The sequence below is a fragment of the Pholcus phalangioides genome, unplaced genomic scaffold (genome assembly GCF_987345545.1).
Source record: "Pholcus phalangioides strain wild (caught in Gottingen) unplaced genomic scaffold, Ppha-v1.0 ptg000003l_1, whole genome shotgun sequence".
NCBI classification, from domain to species: Eukaryota; Metazoa; Arthropoda; class Arachnida; order Araneae; family Pholcidae; genus Pholcus; species Pholcus phalangioides.
Window position 1 is genome coordinate 38344304 of NW_028301596.1, and position 21133 is coordinate 38365436.

The 21133-nt window shown below is 36.3% G+C and overlaps 1 protein-coding gene across 3 annotated transcripts in view; it reads left to right on the forward strand.

The window, feature by feature from the left end:
• Positions 1 to 21133, forward strand: part of LOC149088506 (uncharacterized) — a 531717-nt gene that overhangs the window by 195825 nt on the left and 314759 nt on the right. The window contains exon 1 of one of the 3 annotated variants that reach the window (XM_089247965.1): positions 479 to 568. The exons of the other annotated variants lie outside the window; for them this stretch is intronic. Within the exon in view, the coding sequence (XP_089104091.1) occupies positions 501 to 568 (68 nt within the window). The 5' untranslated portion in view covers positions 479 to 500. Of the gene's footprint in view, positions 1 to 478; positions 569 to 21133 lie in introns of those variants that run through there. 3 annotated transcript variants of the gene reach the window in all.

Here is a 21133-nt window from a genome sequence, read left to right on the forward strand (position 1 = left end):
ACTTAAGCACGATTTGTATGTCCCTCAAAGAAAGAGAAAGATGTCACGTGATCCAAAAAGCCTCATTGAATGAAAACCCGGGCAGTGCCGGGTATTATAGCTAGTATACAATAACTTCTACTTTCGGCCAAATTTTTCGAAGTCCCAAACAACTTACTTGGATATGAGAATATTTGAATGCCCTGGATGTCACTGACCACTTCACCTTCAAATAGAATTCCTCTTCCACACGTCAAAGCAAACAACAAAACGACCGCGGCGCTTGAAAAACAATTTATTATAACAAAACTTGATGCCTTTAAAGATGAAGTACAATAAAAGAGAAGGAAAAAAAAACATATCCAAGGCGTCAGAAGTCAATTTAAAAACATGCGGTTGGTGACAAGGGCGGTGATGATGACGACGGCAACGTGCTTCAAGGGCTACCCGCCAAGAATTCCGTTCAAGTGCCATTCATCGACTTGATTCCAGTCGATTGGCCGTCTCATTTTTCTGGGAAGATGTTCGGTTTTGCCAGAGTGCATTCGTTTACATCTCGCAGGACTTATAGAAAGAAACTCGGAAAATGGTAAATATTTATCTCTATTCCGTATGTATATTTTTTCACTCGTTTGTAAATTGAAGTTTCTATTATTTGATAACGTTTAGATAGATATGAAGGAAAAAAGAACCAGCTGATACTGAACCACCCATCATCGAGAGTCCCTGGTGTCCATAACTAATTAGGACAGGGACTTGTTTGGCTCCAAGATTCTTCAAATATAGCTTCGTTTTTTTAAATGAAAGCCGGGTATCCTCACATGTTGGACAAAAATTACAGACCCTATTGGCTGGTCAATGGTCCCCCACGAACGGGACCCTTGGCGTAACCTATCATTGCAATCCTAATCGATCGTGAAAGGCTATGTAGGAGCCACACTGCTTTGCTCAAAATCCATGATATTGTTAGGACGTCTCCGAGCGAGTGTCTTTTCCTCAATTGTTCGGCGATCACCTTATTACTATTTTATTTTATTATCTATTGCTGTGTTTTTTAGCTGTTTGGATTCAGCGGGTTTTCGGATCGGCGGGGTTCCTGTGTACATACACAATGAAAGTTACTGCTTTCTTTCAAACCGAGCACAACTCGACTCTATTGCCATCTATGGGCAATTTACTACTTAGTGAGTTGTACCGGAAGTGTTGGTGTGTGTACCTAACAGCGTATGCGTATCTAGTGTTGTGTATGTTTCAAAAGTGAAGAGTAATGATTGAATTCCATTTGTACCGTTTGTAGGTCTGTTGCTGTCTGTGGCGAGACTTTTTAAAGGGAAAGATTGGCTTGCATTCGTGAGTCGAAGTTGGGAACCACAGTTGGAAACTTCAGCCGATCATCACTGTGGCGACGAAAGTTGCAGCTGTCAAACAGCCGAGGAATTTTTCACTGACCACTAATTCGAATCCCGGCAAATGGCATGTGAGCATGTCCATCGGTTCTAAACTGTTGGTTGAGGGTCTGATTTGCCCTTTTGTGCTTAAAATGACCGGGGTATGATACTAACGATGAATATTTTTTTCAACAAAAGCGTAAAGCAATATTTGTGCCAAAAATTTAGGTTGATAAATATGAGAAAACTCGTGGAAAATATGTGTCTAACGAGTTCGTAATTCCCTTTAATGCGTTCTGCGACAAATCTAACGCTATAATCGTGGCGTTTTAAAATTGTATAAAATATAACGTGAACAATATTTCTTAAAAAGTGGTGCATGTATCAACGCACATTTTTCATTACAGCAATAGGCTCATGATTCTTATCTATTAAATTGGTTTTGCAGTCTGTGAAATGAGAAATTTCATCAAAACACCGATATAGCCGAATGATATGGCGAAAAAGTTTACGCCAAATATACTTTTACTAGCGAACCATTGATCCTATAGGCATACGTCCAATTAGAAAAAATATCCAAATAATGTTTAGTACTCAGATACGTCATTCACGTTGCAAGGGATTGTGTAGTTATTAAAATAAAAAAAAAATTAACCTTTTCACTGACATTCTGTCCTCAAAAAACTCAAAAGGAAAGTTATTTTCCTGTATCTCCTGAGGTGAACAAAGAAAATTCCACGTTTCTAAGTGCAATATTCGCAGGGATATTAAAAATTCAAAAATTCAAAAGTTGTGAAAACTGCATAAATAAGGTCAAAAAAGAAGGGTTGACCGTTAGTTTTTGCTGTTCTTTCCTAACTTTCCTCCGTTTTTTGAGTACAAATATCTCGACGAATATTGCAGTTATAAATGTGGGATTTTTTTGTTGGCCACGTGAGAGGCAGCGCAATAACTTTTTAATTGGATTTTTGGGCACAGAGTGTGCATATAAAAAGTTAATACTTTTATACTTTAATAATTATACAATCCTTTGAAACATGAACAACGTGTCCGGTCTACGTTATTCGGATATTTTTCTAACTGGAAGTATACCTCTAGAATCAACGGTTTGCTAGTAAAATGCCGCCAAGGGAATCGCCCTCTCTCTCGCTCTGTATAGCCACTATACATAAAAATATGACCTTTTTTTTAACGTAAACTTTCCAATAACGACAATGTGAAACAAAAGAGTGATTTTCCGCTCTGATTTCGTAGTTCAACGTTTCCATTTCAAATTCATAGCACGAGAGACTGTAAGCAGGCCATTAAGGGCTATCCCGACACCGATAAGGTCAGATAACCAAATGTCCGTGGTTGGAGAGCAGCAATTTCGCTTATGTCGCGATAATGCAAGCTGTTATGTGTTTGAAAATGGAGGTTCGGGGGGGGGGGGAAGAATGTTTCATGTATGCATGGTAAGTAAAGGGAGAATCGATTGACGAGAGAGAGAGAGAGATGAGGGGAGAAGAATCTCGTGAAAAGAGAGAGGGTCTCTTGCAAGATTAATCACTGCTGCATGTGCCATGTCAGGATCTCGTTCCCTTCATCTCTTTCTGTGGCCTTTTCTGCGGAAAAGGAATGACGAAATCTAAATCAATATGAGCCTTGGAGCAAAAGAGCCTTTATGTTACAGTGAAAGTCCAATTTGTAGACCACCAACACTCGAGATATTCCGAAACTACTGTTTCTGTGCCTCTGTGAATTTTTGTAACATGAATGTTTTAGAAGCTCTATTGGAAGAGACAGCTCTTTCTCGGCTTTTAATTTGAGAGTTGCCGTTTCGAAATTCCTTCTCTCGTCAGTTGTTGAAATTTTTTGTCGTTTTAGAGTGCGCCATTTTTATTCATTGTATTAGACTTGTTTTAGCATGTGTATGTTTGAATTTGCGATAGACAAATAACGATGCTGCTGATGCGCAGTTCCATCAATTTCACTGATAAAATATTATCCTGCTATTTTTGCTTATCTTTATTGCTGTTTCCGCATCCTTATTTTTCTTTTTTGATCTATTACATATTAAATTACAGTATTCAACATTTTCGTAAATTTCCGTGATTTATCGATGACATTATTCTGAAAAACTTCTTGATGAAACGATATGCTTTTTAAAAAAATTCGCTTGTTATAATATCGTGTCGCTTCCGAAAATTTTCTGATTATTCTAAAAATTGATGAAATGATGTGGGTGTGGTGTATTTGAACATTTCAGTTCGTAATCATCTGTATTTCTCGAATGAATCTCACTCACAATGTTTATGAATTCACGTATTCATAAGGATAAATAATAAATCAATACTCGATAGCGATGTTTAGAAAAAATGAGGATTCTTGAGTTTTGAAAATGCACATTCGATACCGATGTTTAGAAAACGCACACTATATTTCAAAAATGTGCATTCGATAACAACGTGTTCGTAAAATGATCATTCGGTAACGTTGTTTACGAACACATTGTTACTGAATATATGCGCACATTATCCAAACATCGTTATCAAGTGTACATTTTATGAGTAATCTTATCAAGTGCATCTTTGGATAATGCGCATTTTCGGCAACGATGTTTACAGAATGCTAGATAACTTGATAAACTTTTGACAAAAGAAATATTAAACACCGGTGTAATTGACAAATGTCCTTTCAACATGGACGCTCATAAAATGTGCACTCGATAGCGATTTTCATGAATAGTATGCTAAACAGCAATATTTTTTTTTTCCTCCACTTCACGCGATTTTTCAGAAAAGCACCCTTGAAAAATCAACTCTAAAGACATTCTCATTTGAAGTAGTGACAGCCAGTAAGAGAGAGCAACTTAGAGAGCTCCTTGATTTTTTTTCCTTCTGTATTTGTATGTTTTTTTTTCGAGTAACTAATGAAGTGAGTGTATTTTAAACGATTAAAATTTGATAAAAATGTTTCCAGAAAATAATTATAGTTCCTACATGTTCTTTTCAAACTAAATTATTTTCCCACAAAAAACTATTTGTTTTGATGGGAAAAAAAAAAAAAACTTCAATTTTCTAGAAAACAATGAAAGAAAAATTCTTAAAGGCAATAGAATCAGCTCCATTTTGCTCAAAAGAACGAATAAAGAAATTCCTAAAAAATCCGTATTCTGATTAACTTTTCTTTTGCACACAAGCTTACCGTAAATACAGTCAGGGCTTCCTAGCCATACATACGCTGGCTTGGGGATCCGAAATCCATTTCCAGATCTTATAAACGATACACATTGATATATCTATCATATTTCATTGCATACGCATCAGAAGGAGAAAAAACCCACAGGAAGTGAATAAAGCTAAGTTTATTAAATGTGCATTATCGATAACAATGTTTCTGAATGTACCTAATAATAATACTGCTCGTAAAATGCGCACTTGATAACGGTGGTTGGATAACGCGCACTCGATAATGATGTTTAAAAAGAAGAGCATTCTCGACAGCATAAATGTTCAGAAAAATGGCTATTTATAAAATACTGTTGACAACGTGTTCATAAAATGCGCACTCGATAAAGATTGTTAGAGACTGCGCATTCGAGATAAAAGTTTATATACAAAATGCAGATGACGATGTTTTTGATAAAATTTCCTTCACAATAGGTATGATTGGCAAATGTACTTTCAACATGTATGCACATTTGTCTTTATAAAGGCATTTTAAACGATTAAAACTTGATAAAAATGCTTTCGGAAAATGATTAGTTACATGGTCCTTTTAAACCAAATTGTTTACCCACAAAATTATATTTATTTTGGAAAAAAACAAAACTTAAGTTTTTGAGAAAACAATGAAAGAAATAGTTCATAAAATCATAAAAGAAATATAATCAGCTTCATTTTGCACAAAAGTACAAATAAATTCCTAAAATTCGTATTGTGATACGAATTTCTTTTGTCCACAAGCTTACCGTGAATACAGCTAGGGGCTTCCTCACCATACACAACGCTGGCTTCCGGATCCGAAATCCATTTCTAGATCTTCTAAAAGGTACTTTGATGTATCTGTCATACTTCATTGCATGCGCATCAGAAAAACAAAAAACTAAAAACACAGGGAGCGAATAAAGCTGTATTATCGATAGTACCTAGGAATCTACAATAAACTCTAAAAAAGATAAATCTTATGTCTTCTCTCAAATATAAATTTCGGGTTTCAAAGACATATAAAAGGAGACCGAGATACCCCCTAAAGCCATGAGAATTGTATATTTTTTCCCCTCTTATGGGAAGTTAACATTTCCTTAGCATTTGAATTCTTTTCACCCTGAACAGATGCTGTATGGTATTTGCATGAAAATCATATTCATTTTTTTTCACCGTCTTGAAGGAACAATCCTTCGGTGAATCCAGTTCAAATCCTTTTCTTAGGGACTCTTTCCTTTTTGTATTATTTTTTTTTCACCCCGTTTTCTTCCTGACAGTCATCATCCAGCAAATGTTCTTATATATCGATTCCTGGAGAGAGGGGGGATTCCTCCAGAAAGGAAATAAAATTTCAGGAACAAGAGAAACAAAACTTCCTTTCAAACTTCCTTTCTTTTGTGGGAAAAATTCAGTTACCATTTTCTTTTTCTCTTCTGCCACGTCATGTAATTCGAATCTACTATCTGTACTGAAAATCACAAAAGGTAGAGGGTAAGACACTCGGGAATTTTCAAGGATCTTTGATCACATTTTCTTGAAACAACGAAAAAAGAAAATCAATAGTGTTGAAAAATTTTCGTTGCTTTGAAACTTGAACATATGGAGCATTAAAGACTTTTGAAAAGAAAAATGTTCCCAAAGGAGGACTTCATTCAAGGACTGAAGTTAGTTAACTTTTCGATAAGATTGTCAAGTGCTCGTCGCCTCTTGTATTCACTCCAAATTAATTAGTCATCTTCACCTTAAGTCAAACGAAACAGTCTGTTATATGATAGACAATGAGCTTGAATCTCAGAAAGCTCAGAAAGACGGTTTAAGAGCTACAATTGAAGATTCATTAGAATTTTCAAGAACAATGTATGACAAATATTGGAATTACGTGTTTGGATGAAGTCGAATGGTGGTTGCTTAAGTTTTCTTTTAAAAGGCAGAAAGAGATCATTGACACAATGAAATTCGAGTATTGTTGTTTGAAAGGCAACGAATTGGTTGTTTAATATTAATCTCCGATCCATCGTAAGAGAATTGTCTGTTTCTACCGTTTTATTCTAGAATGAGTGAGCTGTATTGTAAATTAACTTTTATTCCCAAAGACGGCCTAATGCAGTGTCTCTCAAAGTGTGCGTCCCGGCTCCTAGGTTTCGACGAGCTGTGAATATTGATGTGTGTGCCTACTTTAGTTTTGATGTGGTTCTTTTATAGATGCACAGTAAAATATTACAAGGACCAGCAGATGAATCATGAATAGTGCAAGGGAGCCGCGAGTGACAAAAATTTGAGAATCACCGACCTAATGTATCTTCGTGGTGTTTTTTCGTCTTATGTGAGAGAGACGTGTGTCTCACAGAGTCTTGTGTCTGCCTTTACCCGGAGAAAGTAGGAATTTTCACAAATTGTGTTCAAGAACCCCATATTTGGCTCAAGAAAGAACCCTATGAAGATTTTAGAAATCACCGGTCGGCCTTTTCTTGCTGTTTACCGGAGGTTCCGCCCACTATAGAACCAACGTCAGTCGCAAAAAAATTCAGTATAATGTTAACGATGGTTGCCCAAACATGAGAGAAGGCTGGATCTTCCACGTAATATAGAGTCCAATAATTCGCCAAACATTTGAACAATTTGAACATTTGAAACAATTGAATAAAGAAAGATTATGGAAAAAAGAATAAACATGCAAGTTATCCGTTCATTTTTGAGGTGGGCTCAAAGGATAAATATGTTGTTGATAACATTTTCAAATACTTTTTTCCCATTATCCCAAGATTGCGCATTAAGGCTTCTGAGTTCTTGCTAAATAATTTACAGCAGTGTTTCTCTACTACTGATGCTCCGCAGAGCTACTGGGACTCCGTATTCACTTCCCAGGGGCTCCACAGTCGCTCGAGGAAATAAATCATTAAATTTGATAAATGAATTTAAAAAAGGGTAGGGGGAGCTTACGGGGCTCTTTCATATACTAAAAGGGGCTCAGAGTCAAAAAACGTTGAGAACTACTGATTTACAGTATAGAAGGCCTTCGTGTAAGCATTCTTTGAGCTTATTTGCACAATTGGGGATTGGTTGACCATGTCTTCGGTAAAACCCCCCAAAGAGTGTTGTTACAAGAATAAGAGTGGTGTTGCATCACATCGACATCAATTTCACAATGTAACACGATTTTTAATCTTGGTTATCAGACCACATTTCCCAATGATTCACGACTAAATTAGACTGAATGCATCAATTTTTTTTAAACTTTGTTTTTGTGGTGAGAGGAACGGTATTTTGGGAATGGGTCATTTACCATTGGGTGACTTGAATTGTGTAATTGACAAAGAAAAAAAAAACCTTTTCCCACAGTTAGTAATTCTAAAATTTGTATTTTACTTTCACAGAATATAAGCCACGTGTTTCTAGACATTTAACAGAAAATAAAATTTGAGTAAACATAAGATTTAAAATTTTAAAAATAACACTTTTTCTATCTTTTTGTACTTTTATACACTTCGTATTCCCTTTTTTTTTGCTGTCCAAAAATAATTGCCAGGATATTTTCCATGTGTTATGCCTTATATAGATGCTCCAAGTCGAGAACTCTTTGGTGAATGTGCTCTTTGAGTAAGCACCCATGTTTTCTTTTCGAAATCAGTGTGGAGGATGCGATGTGTCATATATCTACTGTAATTTTATAGTAAAGAATGTGGAATCCAAATAACTTCCCAAAAAAGTCAAAGGCTGATAAAGACGCTAGGAGTATACCTGTTCGCATACTTAACGGATTGTTAGGTAATCGTTAAACCAAAAAATCCCCTTGAGCTCTTGGAAATACATAGAAGTCTGTACAAAAATCGAACATCCAATGTTCCGCCAAATGGCACATTCTCCACGCTGATTTCGAAAAATTCAAAGAAAGCATTGGTGCGCTTACTCAAAAGAGTGCCTTTACCAAAGAATTCTCCATTTGGAGCATGTATAAAAGGGTTAACGCATCTAAAATATTATGACAATTATTTCTGGGAGCTAAAACATGTATATAATGTATATGGAATTAAAAATGGAAAGAGTCGTATAATTTTTTTAAATTAAAAATTTTATTTTAACTTAAATTTTATTTTATCCTAAACATCCAGGTACGTGACTTGCATTATGAAAGTTATTTGCAGTTTTTAAAATGTTTATCGCTACTACTACTACTACTAAACCCGACATGCACCTCGTCCATATTCCTCTGCGGAACTTAATCACTGCGAAAAGTTCTTTTTCCGTCATTTTCAATGTTCCAGTCAGCCAATGGTAAATATCCACTTCACATATCGATCTCCTGACCACAGAAGCAAAGTTTGAGGAGAACAATCATCTTTTTAAGGCTCATCAGGGTTAAGCCGACACAGAAATCACAACTTCGAGCCTGGAAGAAAGAAAAATAATGCCTTCACACAATTTGTTTGATAGCAAGTTTCCATCAGAAAAAACATTCGTTGTAAAGGAGATAAGTTAATGTATGTATATTACGTTCAAACCTCGTTAGTGCATCACCCGAGTAACTCGTCACTTCGTTTACTGGGTCATTTTTTGGGAATCCAAATTGTCCTCCACGGCAGGGATTCTCAATCTCTAAAATCTCCAATCCCAATCCAACATCTCCATCCAAAATCACCAAACTGTGCTCCTCCAATCTTTGCCAACCCTGGTGCGTTTTCCCCCCCATTGGTGATGATGCTTCCCCCATTTCCAGCCTTTGTCAGTAGTGGCCTTGCCAAAGGTTTTTTTTTTGAAGAAATTCTTTGTTTAACTGCTTGGGGAGCTGCAGCTAAAAGGATTGATTGAGGAAAGGAGTGCCGCGAGTGGAAAAAGTTTGAGAAACCCTTATCTATGGGGTTCTAATGTTATTAAACTTCCGATAATGCGTCACTCTACTCTGCTTGAGGAGTCACTTTGTGAAAGCACTGTCTTCTGAAAATTACTATTCAAATCGGAAACTTTCCGTACATTATATATTATAAGTTCAACGTTTATTCTTATTACGTCAAAGATTTACCTAGCATTTGCAAGCAGAAGCCCCCCATTTCCAACCTTTCACTACAGGCTTGTTGACAGATTCTTTCACCATTTGGCTATTTCTTATTTGGGAAGGGTTCAGCTGGAATTTTTTTTTTTCTTGGCGAGTTGTCGTTCTTGGTCAGCTTTACTGAACAGGTGTCCATGGCAGAAATCCGTCTTTTTTGTTTTCTTGTTTTTTTCAGAGAGAAAAACACAACGTTTTGTTCAAACCGCTCAATATTTTTGTCGGGTTTTGGACGTTTTAAATCTTAGCTGGACGATTGTCGAGCATTTCTAACCGTGTGTGTTCACCCTCCACCCTACTGTCGGAATGCTCTCCAAATTTAAAAAAAAAAAAGTTCGTTCGTCTTTACGGACTAAAGCAGCGTTATAGTGGAGGAACATGGAAAATCGACCTATTAAGAATATTTGTATCGGGACTAGAAAACACAACAGACAGAGACTTCCAATTTCTGTCTTCTTTGGATAAAAGAATCGTTTGTTCAACTTCCAATTCCACAAAAACAAAACTCGCCAGTGTTTATTTTCACTGAAAAATGAAAAAAAAAATTTTCAAACTCATTCGTAATATTTTATTTTCATTCATAATTCTCCAAAAGAATTAAACTGCCTTAAAAGACTGCAATACTTTGGTTTCCATAAACGTGACGAAAAATTTGCGAACTTTGAAAAATCGAAAAAGGTAATATTTGTGATGTTCACACAAATGCGTAATAATGTAGCAAATAAACATTAAATTATTATTATTAAAAAAACATTTAAATAACATTAAAACACATCTGATTACTCGAGTTTTTCTTAATCAATTAATTATGTAGCAAATAAACATTAATTGATTAAGAAAAGCTCGAGTAATCAGTTTTCATGACTGGAAGTCGTTTGAATAATTAAAATTTGTTTTTTCCCCTGCATTGAAGCCATCAATAAAGAGACGGGAATCATAGCTTACTCCTTTAACGAGTCACTCCGCTTACGAGGTCATATTTTTGGTCTCCCAAGAGTGACTTAGGAGCCGTTCAAGTATTACGTCATCATCGATGGGGGGGAGGGTATTTCCGATTTGCTGATTTTGATGACAAGGGGGAGGGGGATTTTGGATAATGCTTACGTCATCAACCACCCTTTATGAAAATATGAGTTGGATTCAGAGGGGCAGAGCTGATGACGAAATTTTGCAGACAAGGGGGGGGGGGAGGGGGTCAGCGTTTTGTTGAATTTTGCTGACGGGGGGGAGGGGTCAAAAATGGGTAAAAATTTGCTTACGTAATACTTGAACGACCCCTTATTTACGAGTTTTGACTATTTACTATATATTAATAGCGTCATAGCCATATCGCACACTCAAGATATTTAAAATACCATTAAATAGAAGTTTTTCTTCCTAATCACCGTAAGATGGGGGGAAAAAAGTCGATCTTTTCCACAGAATAAATGATAAATCAGCGAGAAAATAAAACTGCTGAGTTAACTGGAGTATCATCTGGATGGAAATTCGCGTCAACTAAGCATCTGCAGGAGTGTGTGAATTCTTTCCACCTCACGGTGCTCTAGTTCGAGACGACAATTACAGTTCGTGATCCTCTAGGAAGAAACAGGATTTATGATTCTTAGGATTTCTTCCCTTTTTTTTTTGTTATTTTTCCTTCTACTTTGTCACGATTATTTCTATTTTTTTCGTAGGAAATTTACGATCGAGTTTGGGAAGTTAACTATGAATCGCCCTCTGGATCTGACAAGTTCTTAACTTAAAGACCCCAAGGCCATATCAAAAACAAAAGTCTGAAATATATTTTAAACTTTGGATCGCATGTAACGCAATCGGAATTTTAGGAATTTCTTGTTTTTGATCCGATTCGTTCAAAAAAAAAAAATGTTGTACATGGCTGTTTTTTCTGGAATTGATTTCATGATTCTTTTAAGAGCAACGCTCGTATGTTTTGTCGATAAATATGTTTTTTTAAGCAAGATTATGCTGTATTTATGACCAATGCTTAAATAGGTTTGCGGAAAGTCTGCCCACGACACTTCGCCCCAAGCATGTTTCGTCCCCGGTACATTTCACCCCTAGAAATTTCACCTGCCTTGATCGTATCAGTGGCCGAGTGAGTAATATTGAGTGACTGTATGAGTATCGAAGTGAGTGGTTGTGTAACCATAAAAGTGATCAAGTGAGTGACTGTGTGAGTGAAGAAGTGAATGGGTGAGTGACTGTGAGTGAAGAAGTGAATGGGTGAGTGACTGTGAGTGAAGAAGTGAATGGGTGAGTGACAGTATGAATGATCAAGTGAGTTGGACATTTACCCGCCGGATATTTTACCTGCACTTACCCTGCCGTATGAGTGGCCAAGTGATTTGGACATTTCGCGTGCATTAACCTTGTCGTGGGAGTGATCAAGTGAGTGACGCCCATTCACTTGTTCACTTACTCGGTCACTCATACGGTCAAGGCAAGCGAAATGTCTGGGGTGAAATTACCGGGCCGAAATGAACCGGAGACGAAACGTACCAGGAGCGAAATATCAGGGACGAAACGTCGGGGAATGACACATTTCCGGATCCCGATTGAATAAATGAATAAATATAAATGTAATATAATAATATAATATTATTATATTATTATTATTATAAATAATAATATAATATTATTATTATAATTATTATAAATATAATAAAATAATGAATAAACGTTTTTGTAAGATTTTCCCTTTAGTTATATTATCCGAATTTTAATGAAGTTATTTTTCTATTGCTGATAAAACTTAATATTCCCAATTTCGGTTCTGTTTACGATAATTCTAGTTTACGTTATCGATATTTTTTAGTTTATTTCAGGTGTATAGTTAAAAAAATACTCTGTTATAATGACATTAAAGATTACGTAAGGTTTTGTGGTAACAACCGAGGGTTGATGTTTTCAAGATTTTTTTTTGTTAAAAATCAGATGCTGCGCATTGAAATTATTTTATTGTGACTAGGGTGACCGTATTTCGCATCGCCGATTCTCGCCAAAAATGTTACCAAATGTCGGCACAATTGCCAAGTATTGCTTACAAACAACCCTTGGCGAGAAATGCGGTGCCACAAGAAGTCCGCGGTGATTTAAAATGTATTTCACGGGGAAAATGCACATGATAAATATGCGAGATGAATGTTTATAGTCATATTCATTAAATAACACAATTTGTAAATTACGCAAATTACTTTCAGCCGTTATTCTAGTAAAGATTATGAATTCCGGCAAGCTTTGTTGAAGAAAAGGGACATTTTTATTTAAAAATTTTATCTAGAAAGGGAAAATTACTTGGGAAAGTACGGAATCATCCCGTATATACAAGTCATCAATGAGCAAGTTGGAACGTCAAACATGCACAATAAATCTTTTTTTTTCAATGTTAGGTACCTCCAATTGATAAACATTTCGTAAATATAATGTGCTCTGATTTTAGGATTCTAGGAATTTCGCCATAAGAACGGAAGCAATCTGAACAAAAAATATGTCGTTATATCCGAGGTCGTTGCGTTTTAATCGATATTATAAGCAAGGTTCATTAACATTATTATGGAAATCAGCTTAGACTACCATTTACTGACGTTATAGCCGAGGTGTGTCGTTACAACCGAGATCATTCTAACCGAGTTTGCCTGTGTATTTATGCCCAATGATTAAATACTGCGAATCATTTCATTATTTTTTCGCATTGGCTACTTTATTATCCGCATTTGAATGTACGTAAGTTATTTTTCTATTGCTGGAAACGCTTAAAATTCACAATTTCGAATATTTCAATCTTTTTGAATAGTTCTAGTTTACGTTATCGATATTTGTTTAGATTGTTTATTCTATCTATATTTTAGTTCACTTTACCTTTTATTTTTTTAAATTTCATTGACTTTATTACGTTCTCTTATGTTGAGTGGCCCCAAAGAATATTTACCTATATTACTAAGCTGTAAATCAGCTCTTCAACCTTTTTCTAGTCGCGAGCACTGCCCGTACCCGTCATTCAAAGAAGAGCACTCTTACGGCAGGTTTAACATACGAATGCATGAAATCAGGATGATCTCAATCCGTTATTGCAATTTTTACAAGGTGTTCTCATTGGAACGCTGATGAGGTACTCGCGAGCACGAAATCGAATACGGGCATCGAGCACTCTGGGTACTTCGGGGAGCACCGTGGTGCTCGCGAGCAACTGGTTGAAAATGCCTGCTGTTAATGATGGCGAAAACGAAAAGAGTAAGCTTTCCATATTTAATTCACAACCTTGGAATTCTTTCGAAACGAAAAACAACGTGAATTTAATATCCAATGATAAATAAAAGGAGGAGATTCTCAGACATTTCTACTCTTAATTTTGCAGTGAATATGGTAACGAGGATGAATGTAATAAGAACAACAGCCATCACCTGACACGTCAGGTACATAACCGCGAGTATATAATGGATATATGCACACCTGTTAGGATTGTGGGGAAAGAAAACAAGGCGAAAATAACATTGTGTAGGAGAGAATTGGGACATTACTATATATAAAACGGATGTGTGTCGGTTAACGTGAAAAACCGCAACGTACTCTTTGAACACACACACACAAAAGCCGCAAGAAATGAAATATCAATCTCACGCAATTATAGTTCCATGTACACAGTTTCAATATACAGTTCCATAATTACAATTTCATGCAGTTCCATGTATTTTCATGCGTAATAGAAATTACAAAACGTACTTTATAGCATTTTTTTATTTCAAATATATAGGGCAATGAACTATGTGAATTATAATTTTTAATACTTTACTCAAATTTCAATACTATAATAAATTACAGTAATTAACAATTAACCAGAAAAAAAGTTGGAAGCGTGAAGGAAAGCCCTTTTTTCTGGATATTATGTTGAGGTGAACTCTGAAAGAAAAGTATATTGGTCTCCGCTGAGAATCTAGTCCCCGTGCAACCGAGTTATCCGCATGGCCCCCACATCCTGGAGTGGGGATCTTAAGCTGGGATCTTTTGCGGGCCCCCTGGTCAGACTTTTAACGGGGCCCCCTCTGTAGTTAATTTATAGCGTGAAAAAGTAAAAAATAACGAGAACTGTCACGGGCCCCAGGGCTAGAGCCCTGTCAGCCACCTCCCACCTTTGTGGGGGTGGGGCATGGCTATCCGCATACACTACAGGAGACACGGCCATTCATTCTTTATTTGGGAAGGGGGGGGGGTGAGAAATCAAGTGGTGTATATATATATGTCACTTTGGAAATTTTTTCAAGATGAAGAAATTTGCATTTTTATACTAGCAATAATCGTGTCATTAAAATTATACTTTTGCCGTCTGTAGGCGGTTTCATCAGCTTCAATTAGCACCACTTCATTTTTTTTTAAAAATAACCGTATTCCTAAGGGATCAGCATGATCCGTCCAGGGAACTTTTTAGTGTTAGTAAACATCCATGCCCGAGCCGGGATTCGGACCCAGACCAGCACGGTGAGAGGCTAGCTCCCAACCACTCGACTGCCAGGCGGTGAGTGGCAGTATGTGATGAAAGATTGTCGGATTGTTTTCATGTGTGACGTGTCGTAAATGCTCTATGGGAAAGTAGAAAACACATCATTGCGATTATAATAATATAAGAATATATTTTCCCTGTTGTGTAATTAGATTTAGGAAGCCCTTATCCGAGTTGTTTGCGGCCGCAAGACAAGATTCTTGAAGGCCTTACGAAACGTCAGAATAATAGTCACTATTTCTCCAGCCCCCAAACGCTAATAGAATATTGAATATACGCATGTGCTCGAGTGAGCGCGAACAAAGGTTATCACGATGGTTATCGTTATGAGTGATCTTTTCTGCCAAACATTATTATCTTCCACAAGGTGTTTCCTTCGAGGAGGCAAGTCACAGGCAGTCGAGAGAAAAAAAACTTTTTCTTTTCCTGTGTGCATGAGCTTGTACATATGTTTTTCATTTTCAATCTTTCTACTTTCCTCTACCATATACTGGCAATTATATTACGGCATACCAGGAATATGTTGGAGATTTTCAACCAATGGCGTTCGTGTATCCCCGGGGGTTGAAGTTGGTAAATGGTCGATGAGGTGGTGTTTGAATGGTGATGGTATGTGCAAAAACCATTCATCCCTATCATCATAATGTGCTTTCTTTTAAGAAGGGAGGTAAAAATTCAATGGTGACTTACGTCATCCGTTTCTTTAGGGTGACGTCATCATGACGTCATTGATACTCCGGTTGCGATTTCGCTTTTTCATTATTATTTTTAGGCTTTTCTCATCATTGATTTTTTGGAAACCAGTTCTTTTTCCCGTGCACAAAAAAAAAAGCAACCATTTTTTTCTCATACATATAACGTTGTTTGATTCATACGTACGTGTGACACGTGGGAAGAAGCGGGCGCAAACACCCTCATCCGGGGCCGTGAGAAAACACGTGCGAAAAAGAATTATGGCTATATAATATCACCGAATTCCATTCATACTATACCGTAGTCTCCCAAACTTTTTTGTCCCATCACCCCCTTCTTCAGAAATTTTTTTCTGTGATCGCCCCTGCCCCCAACTCAAGTAAACCAATAGGATCCTATATTAAATCCTTAGGTTCCATCGCCCACCTTGGGAAACATTTCTATACAGGGTGTCCTGTAAGTGCTACACGGCCAATCTCATCAACCGTCCGTCGTAGAGGTATGATTCCAATTTAAAAAATGCTCAACAGACGTTGAAAAATTACCCTGCACCAGTTTATAGAGTGAAAATACAGTGTATGGAAAATATCTCTCTCTAAAGTTTTGTGGTTCCCTGTGCTGAAGAACCCAATTAGAAAGTTGTTGCCCTGTCTTTCCTAATGCCAACCCAAAAAAAAAAACCCCAATGTTCTGAGTACTATTCAGAGATATATTCGAATTCGAAAAACGGAGGAAATTTGGGAAAGAGCGTTAATGCGTTAAATGCGGAAAAACCATTTTACCCGTTTTCACCGTTATTAGATACTAGCTATAATACCGGGCGTTGCCCGGGTTTTCTTCAATGAGGCTTTTTTGGAATAAGATTATTCGGTCGACGGATGGGTTACATTCGCTCGAATGTAACTGATCTGCTTACTGGTTGCATTTCTGAAGTTTTATCAAAGAACTTTTATCGAATTTTTATATTGTAATGCAGGCCGAAGAAAAAAAAATTAGCTGCGAGTAAAAAACATTTTGAAATTAAGTTGAATATTTTTACATTCCTAAAGTTATGCAAATTGTGAGTATCAATGATTATAGTGAAGATAATGAATTCAAATTTTAAGCTTCGAAAGAAAAAGAGGACATTTACAGGACAGTCCGTTATAACGAGTACGACTTACAACGAGAATCTCGCTATTACGAGTAATTCGAAAGTTATTGTCAAAGAAATGATGTTAAAGATACCAAAAATATTCGCTTATAACGAGTTGTTTATGAACGAAAATCAAAACACATTCACCATTAACAACGTAAATTCTCGGAAAATATGTTTTCTTTTCTTTGAGAATCGCTGCATTTTAACGTGTATAAGGAACTCCCTGATTTTTTTTTTTTGGGCTGAAAATTTGGAAAAAGAAATTGAAAAATACAAATCTATAATATTATTTCATGTATAAGAAGCCCCTTTTATTTTTTGATACCAATTTTACGCTAAACGTTGTTCCTTATACATGTGAAAATACGGTATACATAAAATGGACGGGATTGTAGCATTTTTTTTTCTACCCATCTCTTTACTCTTGTTATCTATATAGAAGGTGGAAAAACACAATTTTATCTGTAGGGATGTTGATTGAGCAGGTGAGGCGCGACCTCTAGTTTTGACATCGTTGTTACGTATTTCCCTTGAAATATCATCTCCCCCCCCCCCTTCTTGGAATCTATAACAATTGGACACAAACAGGTCTTAATCATTTTCTCTGCCTTAAATGTTATTGGAGTGCAACTAACAACATTAGTGCAACGAATACTCCCAGTTGCAAAAACTGCTGCACTTCACGGGAGTGCAAAAAAATTGTTTAAACAAACAACATAACAGTTAACTCCAGATGTATATTTTAGCAAAAGTAGTTCAAAATAAAATGAAAAAAAAGGTAAATTTACATCAGTCGATCCTTCGTATAACATTTTTCAAAATACCGCTATGAAAAAAAAACGTTGTAAGCGGGAAAACGCTTCAAAACGGGAAATCTCGATGCGTTTTAGTAAGAGGTGTGACAGTGAAATTAAGTCATGCTAAGCAGGAAAACGTTTTAAGTGGGATCCTGTGTACTTTTTTTCCCGATTTATGTTGCTATAGTGCCAAAAACTAAAATTCGTGTATAACGAGAAGCCCGTTATATCGACAACTTTCCCTCTGATTGTGAACTGTCGTCATAATGGACATTTAATGTATATCAAAAAGTTGTGTGGGGGGGGGGGGGGAATTCAAAAGATCCAGGAAATTCCTGTTAAAAAGGGGTCACGTGATCAATTTTTATATCATTCTTAATGATTGTATTCTGTTTATTCTTAATTGACTTCCTACGTAAATTCTGAAAAGAAATTCAATGCTTGGGAACCAAAAAAATTGGACATAAATATGATTAGATAATAAGATCCGTACGTTATATTTCAATGGTTTCGTTGTGTCTCTATTAACCCCACAATACCGCTGGACTCATGAAAGTCTATTCAAATTGATCGGGAGTCTTTTCGTGAAGATCACGTGAAGAAGAAGTAAATTAATGGCTATTTCGACCTACGATGTCCTCATTAACGCTCGGTGTCCATTGAAAACGATTTCGTAATTTATCCGCCTTTCATTGCTCACAAGCCATCCTCTTTCCGGACAATAGAAAGCCGGTTATCTTTTCCATATACATATTTTTTTTTTTTTTTCGTTCCCACACTTTCCAGTTTCTGTTATCATTATTAATGTTATTGAAACGAAGTAACTGAAACTACGTACTATGATGCCAAATTGGCTTCTTCTTTTCTATTTTGCCGCTGCTTTGACCATAGGATATTGAAAAGATCTGTCTTAGACAAAAAAATGGTTATCCATTTTGTTTTTCCACGAGGTTTGACGAGGAAAGAAAATATGATTTATTTCGATTCTGGACGTTGGAGACAAAAGAGAGAAATGTCTGAAAATTCATTGGGAAAGAGTCTTTTCCCTCTTCTTTTTGGATCCCTTTCGTTTTTCTTGAGGGATCATTATCTTTAAGAATTGGCACCGTCGTTTTTTTTTTTTGTACTTTTTCATCATGATGTATGATGGTCATGCCGATACGTTATATCATTTGAGTTCATCTTGTGAAACTTTCCCGCCGGAATTGAATGTCGTTTCTTATCTAGTTACAACCAGTTTATACGAGGTTTTTCCCCCGGACTCAAAATTCTGCAGTAAAATTGGTGATTTTTATTAGTTTATCTCAGAGTTTCTCAACCTGTGCGTCCGTGACATAGGTGGTCCGCAGGCATACGTGATAAAATCTCTGCTCAGATGGCAAAATGTAATAAGTCACTTTTTTTTTTTAAATTTCATTAGGGCAAATTTTTAAGCAATATTTTGTAAAAAAATGTGATGCTGTGGATTTTCTGACTTATTGCAATTTGTCTCCGTTGGTTCCTCATAAACTGAAAGAGATGGGCGAAATTTTGTCAACTTCCGAAATTTTGACGAAAGACACCAGAATGCGAACAACTCAATTTTTTGGGAAAAGCAACTTGTGACATTTTGCCATCTGACCACAGAAATTATTCATCCATTGTAATTGATATCCGCATGGGTTTAAATAAAATTACGCCTTAATACTTGGCATCGCCGTACATCATCGAGGAGAATGCAGGAAAATGGTGGTCCTAAATACGGAATATCACGAAAAGTTTTCCAAAAATTGCAATTCATTGCATTAAATGCAATTTGCTAGTTACTGCTAAAATTGCTGAAGGGCGTGGAAATAAAGGGCTGCTACAAATTTCAGTAAATGAAAAATGTATTTCACGGAAAAAAATGTTTAAATTATCTGCTAAGAATCTGTTTTCAATGAGAAAAATGGAATTCGATTTTAACTGGGATCTTAAATGTGGTTATCCGTATTTGTAAAATCCGTAAAATACGGCACATCACCAATTGTCATGAAAAACGTTGGTAGAAGTAGGCACAATCACAAATCGTGATTAAAATTCCAAAAAAAAAATTGAGAACAAAACGTTAAACCTGACAAACATGTGAACCGAATATTTTATCATTTTTACCATAAATTATACAAATACAAGGCCACAAAATGCTCAACAAGGTGGCTGAGAAAAAGATGCCTATCACAAATATAGATGTCATATATTTCTAAAATACAGCGACCCAATTAAAAATGCAATTACAAAAACAATATATACGCATGATAAACTATAATACAATGTCCATAAAAAGCATTTATTGTTGTCTTTATTCTAAGAAAGTATAGCTTCTCGATTTATATATATATACCCCAACATGGTTATCGTATTTCTTTTTAAACATGTCGATTGTGTTAGAATTTACTACCCCCGGTTCAAATAAAAGTATTGTTGAAAAAACGGGACAAATGCATAAAAAAAAATGAAATATTATGAAATTACAGGAATGTCCCGTAATATGGGACACAAATGATCCGTTAAATTGTTTCGGACATTTTGCTGGACCTTGTTTTCAAAAAGGTTGAGAAACACTGGTTTATCAGGTTCGAGATGTATAACAACTTTCTGTAGAGTTATCGAGTATGTGGCAATCGCTATTAGAGAGACGCGCGATGCCAATCTGCGCTGTTCATGTAAAGCAGAGTATCTCAAAAACTTTTTGTTCCATCGCCCCCTTCTTTAGAAATTTTTTTTCTCTCATCTCCCCCCAACTCAAGTAAACCCATAGGATCCTATGTTAAATCAGTAGGTTCTATTTCCCTCCCTTCGACCATTCTATCGCCCACTTTGGGAAACGCTAATATAATGTATGAAAGACTGGAAATGGATGAAATTCTGAAAGAAAATTCACGTGCCTCTTCACGGAAGAGCATGAATTCAGCAGAGGCATGTGAATTTTCTTTCCGAACCTCATCTCCGCTTGGTATCCAGTCTGTCGTACTATGTGGCAATCGCTATTGCGCCAAATCGATATGAAATGTTTCGTTTTTAGTGAGTCGAATGGCCATTAGTGAGTGAATAAAATATCAAATTCACAGAAAAATTGAATGTTTTATTTATCATCTCGATGATCGAATCTTCAATTCGACGCATTTGGGTGACTAAATCCTATGTCTAGTCCCGACGGTGATCATCTTTCCTAGACCATATTTTGGCTTGATTGTGAGTAATACCAGATGACTTATCTACTCTTTGGCTATAATTGGTGATTTCTGGTTCAATGTCCCATTCCTATCTAAATTAATAGCAATTTACTACTGTATAGCAACCAATAATCCAGCTGATGGTGTTAGTCATCCATGATTGCCGCTGAATGCTGCGAGTGTATACTTATATATGTGTATGTGTAATACCAACAGAG